At 57.3% G+C, this 15566-nt stretch overlaps 6 protein-coding genes across 6 annotated transcripts; 2 read left to right on the forward strand and 4 right to left on the reverse strand.

Moving 5' to 3' along the window:
- On the reverse strand, window positions 1-2083 carry N657DRAFT_681763 (uncharacterized protein; the record flags this gene model as incomplete). Its single annotated transcript, XM_062796423.1, has 4 exons — window positions 1-1464; window positions 1666-1903; window positions 1963-1998; window positions 2067-2083. 4 exons carry the CDS (start codon window positions 2081-2083, stop codon window positions 1-3), a joined length of 1755 nt encoding a protein of 584 aa, XP_062646563.1.
- A 230-nt stretch (window positions 2084-2313) lies between these two features.
- On the reverse strand, window positions 2314-4921 carry N657DRAFT_620872 (uncharacterized protein). Its single transcript, XM_062790604.1, has 2 exons — window positions 4231-4921; window positions 2314-4165 (listed from the first exon to the last, which is right to left on the reverse strand). Exons 1-2 carry the CDS (start codon window positions 4430-4432, stop codon window positions 2601-2603), a joined length of 1767 nt encoding a protein of 588 aa, XP_062646564.1. The 5' UTR covers window positions 4433-4921; the 3' UTR covers window positions 2314-2600.
- An 858-nt stretch (window positions 4922-5779) lies between these two features.
- Window positions 5780-8113, forward strand: N657DRAFT_646546 (DUF654-domain-containing protein). The gene has a single exon (XM_062793139.1). It carries the CDS (start codon window positions 5821-5823, stop codon window positions 8014-8016), a length of 2196 nt encoding a protein of 731 aa, XP_062646565.1. The 5' UTR covers window positions 5780-5820; the 3' UTR covers window positions 8017-8113.
- A 1029-nt stretch (window positions 8114-9142) lies between these two features.
- N657DRAFT_574759 (uncharacterized protein) lies at window positions 9143-9577 on the forward strand (the record flags this gene model as incomplete). The annotated part of the gene is made up of 2 exons (XM_062789051.1): window positions 9143-9263; window positions 9411-9577. 2 exons carry the CDS (start codon window positions 9143-9145, stop codon window positions 9575-9577), a joined length of 288 nt encoding a protein of 95 aa, XP_062646566.1.
- A 992-nt stretch (window positions 9578-10569) lies between these two features.
- On the reverse strand, window positions 10570-11592 carry N657DRAFT_538406 (uncharacterized protein; the record flags this gene model as incomplete). Its single annotated transcript, XM_062787803.1, has 2 exons — window positions 10570-10781; window positions 10839-11592. Coding segments are annotated over 2 exons (966 nt in total), but the record flags the coding sequence as incomplete, so codon positions are not given.
- Window positions 11593-12016: 424 nt separating this feature from the next.
- On the reverse strand, window positions 12017-14599 carry N657DRAFT_691268 (P-loop containing nucleoside triphosphate hydrolase protein; the record flags this gene model as incomplete). Its single annotated transcript, XM_062797096.1, has 6 exons — window positions 12017-12749; window positions 12815-13015; window positions 13073-13100; window positions 13182-13576; window positions 13900-14044; window positions 14175-14599. 6 exons carry the CDS (start codon window positions 14597-14599, stop codon window positions 12384-12386), a joined length of 1560 nt encoding a protein of 519 aa, XP_062646568.1. The 3' UTR covers window positions 12017-12383.
- Window positions 14600-15566: the final 967 nt, after the last annotated feature.

Here is a 15566-nt window from a genome sequence, read left to right on the forward strand (position 1 = left end):
TTACTGGGCTGCCGGCTGAGATTCGCGCGGGCGGAATTCACCATTACCGCCGCGCCCACCGCGGTAACCCCGACCGCGGCCGCCGCGGCCCCGGCCACGTCCACCGCGATACCCACGGTAGCCTCCGTCGACGCTGCCCTGGCCAAACGTCTGAATGTTCTTGCGGGTTTCCTCGCCACGCCACTGGGCTCCGCCGAGCTTCTGGCCGGCATTCTCCCTGTCCTTCATTTCGCTCGAGATGTTGTCAAAGAACGACTTGTTCTTGTTGTATGCCGGCTCCACAGGGGCCGGTGCGTCAGCCGCAGCCTCGGGAGAGGCCACCTCGGCCGCGGGGCCCTCACCGAGCGGCGAGCCTGCAATGGCCTCCTTGATGACGTCGTGCTTGTTGAACTTTGCATTGGCCGACGCAAAGTCAAAATCGGTGTCGGGAACATCCACTTTGGCGGGACGAGGGCCGCGGCCCCGACCGCCCCGATGGTCACCCCGATGGTCACCCCGATGGTCACCCCGATGGTCACCCCGATGGTCGCCCCGAGAATCGCCTCGATGGCCTTGTCCTGTGCGAGCAGCGTGAATCCTCATTTCGTCCACCTTCTTCGTCAAGTTATCCACGCCATTTGCCTCGACTTGCTGCTGCAAGGTCGAAGCCGAGCCATCAAGCTTCGCCATGGCGACTGCCACAGCATCCTTGGCAGCTTGTGTGGCATCCCTCAACGCCGCCGCGGCGGCGGCAGCGCTGGTTGGCTCAGTGACAGGTTTAGGTGGGGCCTGGGCCTGAGCAACCTTGGCAGTTAGAGCAGCAGGCAGGGGAACCGCAGGCAGAATTTGTGTAGGACGGCTGTTCTTCGGCCCGGTGGGAATGGTCACGGCTGGCGCCGCCGCTGCTGGGGCGTTGTTGGCAAGAGACGCAGCCGTTGCCTTGACCTCGTCAACTGTCGGTTTTGACTCCACAGGCGGCGGTGGGGCAGCGGCGGCTGCTGGCTGCTTGGGCGCCTGGCTCATGGCCTTGGGCTCAGATGGAATACCGGTTTGCGGAGAAGGCGTGATCGATTTCTTGTCGGCAGAGGGCCCAATGGGAGCCGGCTTCTGTGTCAATCCTTGGTTGCTCGGCGTCTGGTTTGCCGACTGCCGACTTTGGCCCGGAACACCCACCGCGCCCGGGGGACCACCGGGGCCGGGCTGGAATTGGTATGGGTTCCAAGGACCGTGTCCCATCGGCGGGAACTCCTGTCCCGGCGGAAACCAACCAGGAGGAGGGTATGGCATGCCACCAAACGGACCAGGGCCGGGAGCCCCGGCGCGGCCCCAACCTGCCATATGAGGAGGGAAATAACCGAAGCCAGGCGCGCCAGGCGGCGGGCCTTGCTGGTTCTGAAGACCGGGGCCACCGACAGGACCTTGAAGACCTTGGGGGCCAGGAGGACCGGGCGGGCCAGGAGCGACATTCGCGGGCCGAGGCCGAGCCTTATGCAGAAACTCGTTAGCAACTCCTCACCAAACGGGTTTGTGCTTGGGGGATGATTGTGTGGCCACATAATCAGAAGGAAGGCAACGGAAATCTCAACATTGTTTGTTTGCGCATTTCAGACAAGTAAAGTTTTACATCCGAAATAGTTCATCATGAAGGTGGCTCTGTTAGGGATGGGAAGCTTAGCGGACACTTACACCTAAAATCGCGGGGTCATTGGGCACCGCAGGCGGTTTCTCCTCTTTGGGCGGCGCCGGGCCCTCTTCAATCCTCAAGTCCTTGACATCTGTGCCGCGAAAGACGATGTACTCGTAGATCTGGTCGGACGGCGGGACGAACTCGGCGACTTCCCGATGCTCGGTGCCGAATGACCTCACGTTCTCGAGGGAGACGGTCGAGTCATCCGAGTTGATGCTGTGAAGGGTGCCGACATAGCTATGGCATTAATGATTAGCTGATGAGCTCGGAAGCTGAGCGTGCCAGACTCCACGAACCGGATGTCACTCCGGGATATGAGGGATATCCTCGCTCTGTAACATTGAGACCAGTTAGTGGATGGTAAGAAGGGAAGCGGGGAGCAATCCGGAAGTGAACGCACCCGATAAATTCGGACATCTTGATGCGAAGGAAATGTGTGTGACGAAGTGCAAGTGCTGCCAGATGCGCGTTGGCCGAAATCTGCGGGTATCAAAAATGAAGAAAATGGAAGTGAAATAGGCAATGTCTTTTAAGACAAGGTAGGTCAGGATGTGGTTTCGCCTGGCGCCCTGCGCACCATGATCGGGACTGTTGTGGTTGTGTGCTTGTTGGAGGTCGGAAATTGAATGCGGGAAGGTTGCACAAACCACCGGAAAATTCAAGTTCAGCCATCTGCTTTCTCACGTTGCAAGCCACCTGATCCGTGCACTCGAACTCCACTTGGTCTTGCATTGCCAGCACGCCACAGTGCAGCCACAGACTGAGGCTTGCAGGAGACCTCCGGATCTTTCCATGCGTTCTTCCAACATTTATCGAGGATGCCGAGCAATGTACAGATCTCCCTGACTTCCTTGCAGCTACCTTCAATGCATCATATGCTACATGTCTTAAAACGCCGGGCGCCGCCTCATGCTCACTCTCTCACCATTACTGATCAACCCCCATGGTAGCCGTAGAGAAACGGCTGAGTGCTCTGGGCGCTGTAGCCCGAGTAACCCGAAAAGCCTGACATGTCCGAGTAGGCACTATTCAGGCTGCTGTGACTCGGTCGATTCTGCGCCTGGGGCGCTTGCTGCACCCATTGGGGAAACGAGTTGTGATGCGCATACGACCAAGGACCAGGAGAGTAAGGCGGAGGCGCTGGGATGAGGTTGTGCATCTCGGTGGGAATTCCGCTGGGCCGGTTCTGGGCCGAGTGTCTGTAGTCGTGCTGACCGCCATACCACATCCTCTCGTCTGGCTGCTTGAGCCGGTGGGTACTGGTGCCAGTGTATCCCGGGTTGCCACGGGATTTTTCGCCCCAAAACATACTCCCGGAGTCGGCCCATTCGTCGACGACATCGGCAATGGTCTGGATGTGACCGTACGAGGCAGGCAGGTAGCCCTTAGGACGCCAAACAGAGAGGAGCAGTCCAAAGATGGCAGCTGCTAGGGAGAAGGCCCCAAAATAGAAGATCTGGGGCGGATGCATGTTGACACCGAGCTGGTACTGCAGGTTGATGGCGAGACCGAACATCCAGTGGACGCCGGCCTTGAGGATAAACAAGAAGAGCGTCCGCCATGATGTGAAGGCAGCGAGGATCGAGTTGTAGTGACCGTTGGTGCCCCGCGGCCCGATGAGTTCACGGTATACCTTCTCGTCTCTGGATAAGTTGACGATCAGCTCGGCGCAGTGCAGAGACAAGGTGACGACCGATTGGAAGGCCATGATGAGGAAGACGGAGCCCACGAGTCCAGCGGCTCCGTGGGCACTCCACCCCATGTTGACAACAGATGTGCCATCCGTACACTGGCGGGTGCTGCAATTGGAGTCGGTTTTGCCGGTGAAAACCGGCAGGAGTGACCATGATCTCCCCAGGACGCCATTTTTAGTACCTTTCAAGAGATGGCCATAGACGCCGCCACCCCAGATGCCTGCGAGTACCGGAAGGATCCAGAGGAGGATGAGAATTCCTCTCACATGGTGGTGCGCGGCAACCATTGGGCTCTGCCTCGGCCTTGGTTTGCAGGCCCTGGCATCTTCCATGGCCAGATGGACACTCATCATGCACCTGCCAATCCTCGGCTCGACGCGGTGACCATCGTGCTCGTCGATGATGCATGCTCGGACAACGTCGAAGGGATTGGAGCTCCAAGTCGGTATGTGCGTCTCGGCCAGGGCCCAGTTGGTGATGAGGGCTTGTAGCAGAAAACCTGCGCCGAGGGTGATGACGGCAACGGCATTGATGTGGACGCCGGTAGTATCGGCGTCATCGTAGTCCTTGTCTAGTAAACGAGCCAACTCTGGGTTTAAGCTCAGGAAGATCAGCGAGGTCGATCCGTACGAAATGACGATGCCAGTGAGATACACGGCGTTTGGTATTATGCCGTTGGCGCGGCTGTGCTTCGCCGCGGTGAGCAGACGCAGGTTCGAGTTGAAGTCGAGTTTGCCCTCACGTTGTAACGACCAGCGGGGCGAGCAAGTGTGGACGTATCCCATGCTATCGTTAAGCAGGGTGACTGGCAAGTATTGGTTAGAAGAGGCTCATGTGGGCGAGAAGCAAGGGGCCGCCACGTTGCCGTACCGAGAATATTAAGCCCTAGAGGAAGGATTTCCCTCCACATATGGGACAGTACGATATGGGCAGCAGCGCCATCTCGATGTTCCAAATACACGCAGATGCCACCAGCAAGCAGCGTGCCGATTCCGACAATCCAGCTCACCACGAGCCCAAACACACACCACGCTCTGGTGAAGACGCTGTCATCGTGCTTCTGAGCCGCCATGACAAGCGTGCCGGCCCATCTCTTGCACTTCGGGAGTTGGGAGAGAGAGGAAAGACAGACAAACAGGATCACATCCAACAGGACCGAGTCGGCGCCCCAGCGCAGAGCCTCGCCGTCATTTTGAAGGCGCCTTTGGAAGGGAAGGGAAAGCAGGGGACCTTTCCAGCCGCACTAAAATGGAGCTAGAGAGAAGCCAAACCACCACGTCCCAATGGCACAGGAAACTAGTGGCCGCCATGCAGGTTCCCTTGAGGCGGCGAGACAGCCGCAATCCAGTCAAGACAAAGTTGCAGTGCATCCCGGCGGTAACAGTGCTCAAACATCGCTTGATGGGAGCCAGAGTTGTTCAAGAGGTAAAAAAGCCAAGAAACGAGTTGGGAAACAGAAGTTCATGATTGATCCATAAGAATAGGTTAACCCGCGGGTGTCTTGCATTGGCTCTTGGGAGTTCCGAAGCCGATATTTAAACGGATAGGCATAGGAGCGAGAGATGCGTGGCACCTTTAACACCCAGGCACCGTGTTGGTTGGCAGTTTATTCGTGGGGCCTGCTCCCTGGTGGGCTGATGTGTAAGGCACGTTACGGGTTACGCTATGTTCCTTCCCATTCTGACATGGTGCATCGTTACTTACCAGTAGTGCTCTGACGATGAGGGAAGTGAGCCGACGAAAACTTTACGACTCTTTTGAACAAGAAAATCAATTGCAGTGATGAATTCAAGACGTCAATAATGGATTTACTGGATACAACAGTTGTTCATAATGATTTATCGCAGTATATCGAGATTTGTGAATAGCCTACGCAGCTCATGTAAATTATCGCTCCAATGACGTTGCAACATAAAGCGCAGTACAAACAGATTCAAGAAAGAAAGAGGAATCAATGAGTTGGATCAAGTGCACCTGACAAAGAACAAAAGGATGAGGTACCCATCATAAGGTAGTACACGTAGTCCACTTTGTGTACTCCGTACCTTTGATTTGATTCAGCCCAGGAGAACTGCTGATCGGTTCCATTGTTTCCACTATGCCCTCCTGACAGTAAGGTACTGTAAGCTTGTCTGTGACTCTTCGTAATTGAAACTTCTGGCTTTACGTGCCGGTTGACTCTATCGGCGAGACGGATCACATCAAGTCCAAGTAACTTGAGATGACGACACATTTGCTTGAGCTCATTTCTCAAGTCATTCTGAGGTAGAAGCGTCTAATACCAGGTGCTCGTATTCCCACCTCTTTAGCGCAGAGACGTCTCTGTATCCCGCCCTTCAAGCCCCGAAACCTGGAAGGTCCCCACTTCGAATTAAAACCACCCCTCCAGATCAGGCCCCACCAAAGCCATCATCGCCATCTTTCACAAGCCTCACACCTGCCTGAGCCATTCAAAGCACCATGGCCAGTAGACAGTTGCGCAAGCTCCGGAAGCAGCAAGAGCTGCTCAGCCTCCAAAATGAGGCTGCAGAGAGGTCTGACGATTCAGGGGACGAGCCTATTGTGACAAAGCCCCGTGGCAACATCTTCTCAGGATTTGCAGCTCTCGGCGATGAGGGTGATGATTTTGACGACGACGATGAGGAGCAGAAGGGTGAAACAGAAGACCCCCGGGAAGCACTTCGGGAGCAGGCAAGCGGGCATGCTGAAACCAAGAAGAGCAAAAAGAAGTTGAAGAAGAAGAAAAAGAAGGGCAAACAGGCCGAACCGCCCGCATCAGTCAAAGATGAGCGCGAGTCCATTGATGAGATCGACCGGGTGCTAGAAGAGCTCAAATTGGAGGCTCAGCAGGCGACCGGGAGTGCCATAACCCCGCCTGTGGCAGACGAGTCGACCGGCGGACTCAATGAGCTCCTGCGCATTAATCTCCAACATCTCAAGGCCATGAACGAGATGCGCAGGCTCTTTGGGAAGGCCATGGACATGGCCGAGATTGAGGAACGCGCCCAAGACACTCGCCAGCGGGCCTTGCCCGAGAACATGGACCTCGAGACCTTCCTGAGTGCTCGGGCAGCTCACCCTGGGCAAGGGCCCCAGGGCAACAAGAGTATGTTCGACACCATTCTGCGCACAAATCCATTCATCGACGGCAAGAAGACATGGCCCCGCGGCTCAGCCCAAGGTCTAAAGATGATCCGCGTTACCGAGGGTTCTCGGGACGAGGTCGAGTTCGCCTTTGCCCATGACAAGGCCTACGATGCCCTGGAAGGCAGTTTTTTTGGGCTGGTCCAGATGTACGACCCCATGCAGATCGTCTACTTTTTGCACCGCTACCCCTACCACATCTCCTCGCTTATCCAAGTAAGCAAGGTCGCTCGACAGGATCAGAACACTGCGCTCGCAGCCGACCTCATTGAGCGTGCCCTCTTCACCTTTGGAAGGGCCAGCCTCAGCGAATTCCGCAGAAAGCTGGAAAAGGGCCAGGCGAGGATGAGCTTTGCCAGGCCCGAGAATCGCCAGTTCTACCTCGCCGGCCATAACCTCATCCAGAAGCTGGTCCTGAAAGGCACCTACCGGACAGCCTTGGAATGGGCCAAGCTGTTCCTAAGCATCAACCACGATGACCCCTACGGCATGCTCAATTGGATCCACGTCCTCGCCATCCGCGCCCGCGAAGCGCAATGGTTCATCAACATCTGCAAGTCCGACCTCTTCAACCGCCCGGAACCCACCAGCAACATCTACGCACACCAAACCCTCGCCCTCGCCTACTTCCAACTCCAAGACCTCGAAAGGGCCAAATACACTCTCATAAAAGGCATGGAGACCATCCCGTGGGTCTACTGCGCCCTCTTCAGCGCCCTCAACCTGGACACGCCCAAGTCCCTCTGGGGCATCCAGCCGCGCGACCAAGACGAAGCTCTCCACACCCAGCTCTACATCCACACGGCAAAAGACCTCTGGAACACCCCGCAACACATCTCCCTCCTCCAATCCGCCGCAGCGGCTGCGTCAAGAATAACCGACCTCGCCGCCCTCCCCCCATCTCCGCGCGTCACTCTCTCCACAGCCCGCTTCATCTACCTGGACAACACGCCCGCCCTGATGTCGGCCGTCCCGCGCCAGATGCTGCACTCCGCCGTGCCCAACTTTGATTTCGACCCGCTGCCCCCGCCGAGGGAGCAGAATGTCTTTTCCAGCTCGACGCAGCAGCTGCCGTGGACGACGATCGAAAACGAGCGCATCTCCGCCAGTGGGGGGCGACGGCGCGAAGATTTGCAAGCTGCGGTTGCGAGGCTGAGAGAGGAGATTGAGCGCGAGGTGGAAGAGCAGTTGCGGATGAGGAGGGAGGAGGGGAGGGAGGTTGCCGGGGAGAGGGAGAGGCAGCAGGAGCGGGAGCAGGGCCGGCGGGAACCCGCTGCACCGGGGATCATGAATTATCTGAGATATCTTGTTGGTGAAGGGGGGTTGGAGGTTGGTGGTAATTGGGTTGGGGAGTGGGAAGATCCTCCTATGGGAATGCCCGGGGGTTGGGGGGATTGGGGAGAGGAAGAGGATGACTTTGAAGGAGGGGATGATTTTGAGGAGGTGGATGAGTTTGAAGGGATGGATGACTTTGAGGGTGGGGGACATGGTGATGAGGAAGGAAGGGGTTGAGCGTGAGGGCGAACATTAGGCTCGTGTGGGCTGCTCTTGCTAGTTTGGCTGTGAGGAGGTCAGACTGTCCCCCGGGACCCTGAAAAAAATAACAGAGGAGTTGTGCTAGGTAGATATGCACTCTGGAATAGTTGGAACCAAATGCGCTGCTACTCTTAGTTGTATTCAATAGTTCGTTGTTGGCTTCAGTCATCGAGAGTTTTGGCGAATGGTCTTGCACCAACACCAGTCTTGGCACGCGCTGAGGACTGCACCGGCAGAGCGGCTGCTTTGGAGCGTCTTTGTCCGGAGATGCTTAGCTCTCACTCAACAGCAGAACTCCCTTCCACACCTCGGAGGTAAGGGACCAGACGCCAGAGACACGGCCACCTTGGAGTGTGTGACCGTGACTTAGACGTGAGCACGTTTCATGTTCAGGGCCCGTACAACTCTCTGATGTTGTATGCTGTTTGGCGTGTGGCTGGGCCTTGCAGTTGGTATGGGACGTCGGACGATCCCAGTTGAAGAGTGTACGGAGTACAAAGCGCTACAAACTCGGTAGCACCTTGTACGGCCGCGTCTTGCTCTCGCATCCAGCCTCATGTCGAAACCCAACCCTCAGTTTGTAGGGTGGAACACCTTTGATGGCCCGGTGATACCAACTTCCGTTGGACTCCTCGACTTTTGGCATGCCGAAAAGCGTCAGCAATGCATTATTAATGAACCATCCATCTCCTTCCACCGCATGGCAAAATCATCGCATTTGGCCTGACAGTACGGACACAAGCGCCTTTTTGGCTTGATATGGCACAATTGTCGCAATCTGGCAGGTTCCGTTCCTTAAAGAGACCCCTCCCCCGCCCCTCGGCAGCTCCATCCTCAAACCAACACCCCACTATCAACGTTGCAGCTACAACCCTGACGGCTGTGTCCTTCCCTGGACCAGATTGCTTTAAATCGACACCGAACCTTAGTTTACAGAGCCATTGCCTGTTCACACACCCAGCCCGATCGTCAAGCATCGTGTAGTTCAGCAGTCCTGCGGATTCGCATCGCCTGCCCGCCGCGCTCCACGCAACAAGAAAGCCTTCCACGTCAATCTCCCGGAACCGAACGAACCGAACTAAACTAGACACACGCACACACCATGGCCGACGCCGGTGCCTCCGTCCCCGATGCTGTCCCCGGGCACAAGTACCAGTTCAACGTGAGCATGTCGTGCGGCGGCTGCTCAGGCGCCGTCGAGCGCGTGCTCAAGAAGCTGGAGGGTGCGTTTGCAATGTCCCAGCCTTCCTTGCTTAAGCCTTCTTTCCCATTCCGCTCCACCCGTCCATAACATCACATCTTTCCCCGTCACATGAAAAGGAGGGAAATTGAGAACAGAAATGCTAATCCTCCTTTGCGCTCAACAACAGGCGTTCAGAAGTACGAGGTCTCGCTTGAGACACAGACGGCCACCGTCTTTGCCGACGAGTCGCTGCCCTACGAGAAGGTGCTGCGCACCATCGCCAAGACGGGCAAGAAGGTCAACAGCGGCGAGGCGGACGGTGTCGCGCAAAGTGTCGATGTGCCGGCTGAGTAAGATGCGCCGGCAGGCAGGCAGGCCGAGTGAGGCCAGAATGGGCCATGCCATGGAAAGGGTCGCGTTCAACCTGGCTGGGGAGGTTGGGATGGTATGGGAATGGAAGGATAGAGAGGGGCGGTTCTCTTGGCTTTGAGTTATATACTGCGTAGGGTTCAGCGCCTTTCTGACTTCATGATATTGGCCCGCGGAGGTTCATTGCTTGTTGCTAGGCAGGGTGCGTTTGTTCATACTGGTCTGCAGATAACGCAACCTTGATCAGTCCTCATTTCTCTCTTTGCCCTTCTTGTTGGTACTGTGTGGTACGGTGATCGACAAATCTGCAAGCCTCCGTCCAACGGCCCTCACGCCTACCTTATGATATTTCAGACAGTGACCGGTAGCCGCATCACGGCCAGTCAAGCATCTTAGCCATCTTGACGATCCATCGGTAGGCAGTCATCTTTACCGCTTATCCGCCTACTCAGGCACAGGCACACGGCTGGGCTGCTTGGAGATGATGCTCATAGAAGTCGGATTGCCTGGCCAGCCAGGGTGGTGTAGTTGTGAAGTTAGAGAGATTCGCTTCACCACTCCGCATGTCGGCGTCACCATTACAGCCGGAAATAGGGGTATCAATACAAACAGACCACCTCCCTTCCCTCGTGCATCCTATCGTGCTGCTGCTTTGCTTAGACCATACACAGGTCTAATATGTACAGATTCCTCTCCGTTGAATACACAGGCGGGATGATCATCCACCCAACCAATACCTGGTCGAAGGTAAAGTCTCTGTATCCCAATCCTCATCTCCTCTTTTCCGCAAAGCCTCTTTCCTTAACATTGAAACACATCTCTCTCTCCGATTCCCTCCATCCCAACACCAAAACATCAAGCCCCAGACCCAGCCTCTTTAAGCATAGAACGCCAAGTCAAAACCCCCCATTCCAACCATGCTATTATGACACCCTCCTCTTTGTCCAACGCCAGATCTAAAGAGAAAACACTCACCCCTCCCCCGTCAACCCTCTCACCAACCCAACCGAGACACTCAACAGCACCCCAAGCACCACAAACCCATGCATCCTGCCCGACCACACCCCGTTCTCCTTGCCCAGCCACCCAATCACGCCCAGCGGAAAAACAAACCCGATCAGCATGCCCTTGATCAGGGGCCCCGTGGCCGCGCTGAGGCCGTACACGTCCTCGTCCATGCCCATGCCGCCTTGCATGTCATCACCACCACCACCAGCACCGGAGGGATATGACAACTGGGAGGTACTACCGGAAATGGCGGTGGTGGTGGGTAAGCGCTGCTCGTTATCCAGCCAGGCGTCTTCCATGGCCCGGAGCGTGTCGGGCGAGGGCAGTGTGTCCGGGGTGAAGCGGGCGGCGTGGATGGCGCGGAAGTGGGTGCGGAGGGTGGAGACTTCCGAGGGGTGGAAGCCCGCAGCCAGGAGCCGGTCGAACCCTCGTGGTTGTTGGCCATGTCTTGTCGCTGTGGTGGTAGTGGATTGTCGGGGGTGGGTGTCGCCAGCGAGGGCCAGGTTGGTCGTCTGCAGTCGAGGCAGTGGGGTGCGGGAGGGCGTTGTGGTTGATGGCTGGTGGGGTGATGGGGGAGGGGCAGTCGCAGCGGCGGCTTCTTCGGCGAGCAGAGAGGGCGGGAGAACGTCGCCTATGCTGCAGTTTATGAAGACGCGCTGTTGTGGGTAGACGCCGGCGGGGGCTTTGCCTTTTGGATCGGCATGGTGGGACAGCGGGGGTGGAGGGGGCGCTTTAAGCACGGCACTCAGGACGGAGGCATCCGGGAGAATGCGGCCGTTGTGGATGAAGCGGAGGTGGGCGAGCGAGGCTTGGGCCGCCGGGCTGGGTTGAGCAGGTACATCGTTCTTTCTGTTGGCCGCGGCTTCGGCCTCGGCTGCTAGGCGGCCGCGGATAAGGTGCTTCAAGGCGACGACGGTGGTCTGGTGTGGTGAGGAGATGTCGAGGTGCAGGTCGGGAAGGGCAACGCTGAAGCGGATGGTGATATGGAGCGGCGGCGCAATCGACGCAGATGGGAGGGGCAGGGCGGACGGGCTGCGCGCCGGCGGAGGGCGGCTGTCTCGAGGAGGTCTGGTCGGGGAGGAAGAAGAGGACGACGAGGAACTGCCCCCGGCGTTACCCCGGCTGCTGCTCATAATGCTGGTCGTGGTCGACGCAGTGTAAGAAAAAGCTTGCTCAAATAACCGCAGGGTCACATGTTACCCAAGACGAATTCGTTGAAGGCTTAAGTCTCCTACGCCCCAGTTGTGGAAGACGTGCCGGTCCGTTGGATGATCGCCGTCAAGGTGGCATGACAATGCCTGTCATTGCCATAACTGGCTGGACCACTCTCCACTCCCCACATCTCGGCTATCATCCTTGGCGTGCATATCACGGAGCGCTCGTATGCAGGAACCAGAACGACATCTGATAAAGGACGTGTACAGAATCGTCATCGATTAACTTATAGTATGTCGGAAGAAGTACCTTATGCCTTGTGCCATTGCGGTGTGAACCATGTAACTAACATAAGCTGTTGATCCCTTCCAATAAATTTGGATCAAACCCTGATTCAACCGTCCTCCAACGCCTCTAGGACCATGTACCATGGCATTTGGGGTATCTCCTCCCTTTTTCGTGTCCGATATGCCGTTCTGTCCCGTATGCCAGGTTAGTGCTTGTGTGAGTCGACTCTGAAATCATCGTCTGGAAAAAAAAAGGAGAAAAATGTCGAAAGTTGTCCATTGCGGGGAGGAAAGGAGATAAGTCGTCCTCGAAAGAGAGATGTAAAGGTCGATGGCCTTGGTTATCTACGGCCTTCGCCAAAACGACGCAAGCGCATCCTATTGAGGAACCCGCTGACGGCCGAGCGGGCACGCTGCAGCCTCCGGCCGCGGCCAATGGTGTGCTCGTGCTCCTCGAGGGTAGCGACGACGTGGTTGACGATGCCCATAACGGCCCCCTGCACGTTATCGAGCGTCAGGGCCGAGCACTCGCCGTAGCCGCCGGCGTGGATGGCCTGGGCTGCCTGCTGGCCCATCTCGGTGCTGACAGGCTCGGTGGTCGGCAGGAAGGAGAGGCCCAGCATCGGGTGCGCCGGGCGGAGGTCGCGCTTGAGACCGAGCACGAAGATGTGCTGGTCATGCAGGGAGGCATCGAGCTTGGGCTTCCACTGCAGTGATACGTCAGCTAGAAGATGTTTTGCATAGGAGCACGGGGAAGGGACGGAAGACATACCACCTCGGCAATGTTGGATAGGTTGGCCTTGTCCTCCAGGCTGAAGCAGATGATGGCGGCGTGGAAGAAGGTTGAGAGGAGCGGGCCGGGACGCTCGCCAGCCACGATGCCCGGGAAGTCCCAGAGCTCGACGCTGACGACCGAGTCGTCGTGGGCGCGGACAGTGATGGCCTTGTAGTCCGGCGCGAGGGAAGGGGAGGTCTGGGAGCGCTGTTTAGCTGCGGCCTTCACTCATTTCAACCGGCTAGGAAATTTCACCGAGACAAACGAGTTGTCAACCAGACGGCTATGAACACCACGCATTAGCATCGCTACGCAACCTTTTTCCTTCCGGCTCCATTCGCGCGGCAGGGGCAGAGTAACTCACTTGAAGAAGGCCGTCTTGCCGGCCGCGACATCACCAACCAGGCATATCTTGATGGTGCGCGAGGCAACCACCGACGAAGCGGCACCCGCAGAGGCGCCCGTGCCTGAGACGCGCGAAAGCGGGGAGCCGACGGGACTGAAGGGCCGCGGGCCAGGCTTGGGAGCGGCGACGTCGATGGCCGCAACGTTGCTGGCCGTGAGGGGGACGGTGGGGCCGGCAAGGCCGGGCGCAAGAGCAAGGGGAGCAGCGGCCGAGGTCATGGTGGTCGTGGTGCCGTCGGCCCGGTGGCGGGCGGCACGGGAAATGGTGCGCTGGAAGACAGCGCCCAGACGGCTCCTCTTGGCAGCGGACTGGTTGCGGGCCGCCTCCTCTTCCTCGTCATCGTCGTCGGTCGGCTGGGAAGGGTGTTAGTGGAGTTTCACCAACTGCTGGGGAAAATGAAAGGGAAATGAACGGAGTCTTCGCCGTCCAAGATAAAATGCTCCGTTCGCAGGGATGACTGCTGGCTATCGTCCTTCATATGCCATTGATGGCGCCTCCGGTGCTGGGATGCGCTTGACTGGCACCCGAGTAAGCGAGCAGTCACCTAGACACCTAAGTGATCTGCTCACTCAGCTGGGGCCCACAGCGTAGCCCCGACTTTCGTGCCAGCCAACCAGCAGCAGGCCCCTTCCGCTCGAAATCGCTGCTCAAGGGAAAATCAAGGGACACGACTTACAGCACTGCGCTTGTCGCCGACCCGGGCACTCTCGTTGACGCTGAGGGCGGTGCCCTCATCCCCAACGTGGCCGCCTTGGGCAGCAGCCAGGACGCTGTCCCCCTCCTCCTGGCGCTCGAGCGACAGCGCCTGGAGTCTCTTCCGCCTAAGAATCGTGTCAGCGGGTCGCCATGTCGGAAGATTCTGGGAACGTTGAAGAGCCGCAGCAATCTGCGAGGAGGTTGACTTGGTGCAAAGTGCGGCAGACGAAGAGGAAAGTAATTCTTGGTACTTACCAATCCTCCATCCGAGACGAGGTCTTGAAATGCAGGTGGCCATGCCCAACCACGAAAGCCTGGCCGTAGAAGTCGGCCGACGTGGCTGGGCCGAGCAACCGGGAACCACGCGTGGCAGGAGCAGCAGCAGCGGTGGCGGCGGATTCACCGGGGCCGCGAGGGGGTGCGACCCGGTCGCCGCCCCGAGCCCCGTCGTCCGATCCGACCGGTGTGGTCGGAGGGGCGACGGTGCCCGGAGCCGCGGCGCTTCCGACCGCGGAGTCGAAAGCCCCGGCGGCATTGCCGCCCACGACACCACCCAGTTCCTCGGGAGCGAAGGCGACATCGAGCTCCCAAGGTTTCGGCGTGGCCGACCGTAGGTTGCCCAACAGCGGGTGCGCAACTGCCATCTGTTGCGAGATGGCCGGTCGCTCAGGCGGCGACATCCTCGCGATCTTGACGTTATTTGATTCAAGAAAAAAGAAAGATGATGAAGAAGCCGAGGGCGAGCAGCAGCGTAGGCGGCGATGTTTTGGTGGTGGTGGTGTCGGCGAGGAAAGGGAAACAGGCAAGATGGCAGCCAGGCTGAATAGAAAGAAGAAGAAGAGGAAGGAAAACTGAGATCGCTGCAAAGGCGGAAATCTCATGAACTGCAAGAACGCGTTCGATCTCGTGCTAGCGCGCGTTGGGCAGGAAAAGTGCGTGAAGGAATGGCCAAAGTGCCCCTTTCTGAGTCTTTCATCTCATCTTACGGTGATATGCCTCGATGTTGTGGCTGCTGGATGGGGGTTTGATAGGGAAGGCAGCCCCTTTTCCGCATCTATACGCTTCACTCTGAGCGTCTAACAACTAGCCAGGCACAATCACAGTGCAGAGCAAGAGGATTCCTTCTGTTGAAGTCCACGGAGTTGCTTGGAGACCCAGGGGAAAGGAAGTTGGGATGTTGGGGACTCGATTCGAGTCGAGTAAGAACGCCATGAGTTCATAGCTCCGGTACAATAAAGAACCGCAGCAATTGGGAAGGAGAACGGTCTGATAGCAAATTCGGCCAGACGATGCTGAAGGTATCCAGTTTTGGTACGTGACAATGCGACTCTAAAAAAACTGGCCTATCCTCCTGCAATTCTCTGCTAAGGTACACTGTCTATCAGATGGTTCTTCTCTGCGAATGCCAGGAAATGGATGCGACATTTGGTCCAAAGTTGAGAGACTCGTCTTCGAATGGGAAACTGGTAATGATTCGCTGACTTTGTGCTGGGAATCTCACATGAGTCCAAGATACCCTGACACAGTTGTTGTTGGTGTTTTCGAAGAGTGGTTCCCAACAGGAGGGGTCTTCTTGTCAATGGGAAGACTTGACCAACTCTCCAAAAGCACAGAAGAGAAGCATTTGCCCTTGAAGTAAGTATGAGA

The sequence above is a fragment of the Parathielavia appendiculata genome, assembly GCF_033297405.1.
Source record: "Parathielavia appendiculata strain CBS 731.68 unplaced genomic scaffold N657scaffold_8, whole genome shotgun sequence".
Classification (NCBI taxonomy): domain Eukaryota; kingdom Fungi; phylum Ascomycota; class Sordariomycetes; order Sordariales; family Chaetomiaceae; genus Parathielavia; species Parathielavia appendiculata.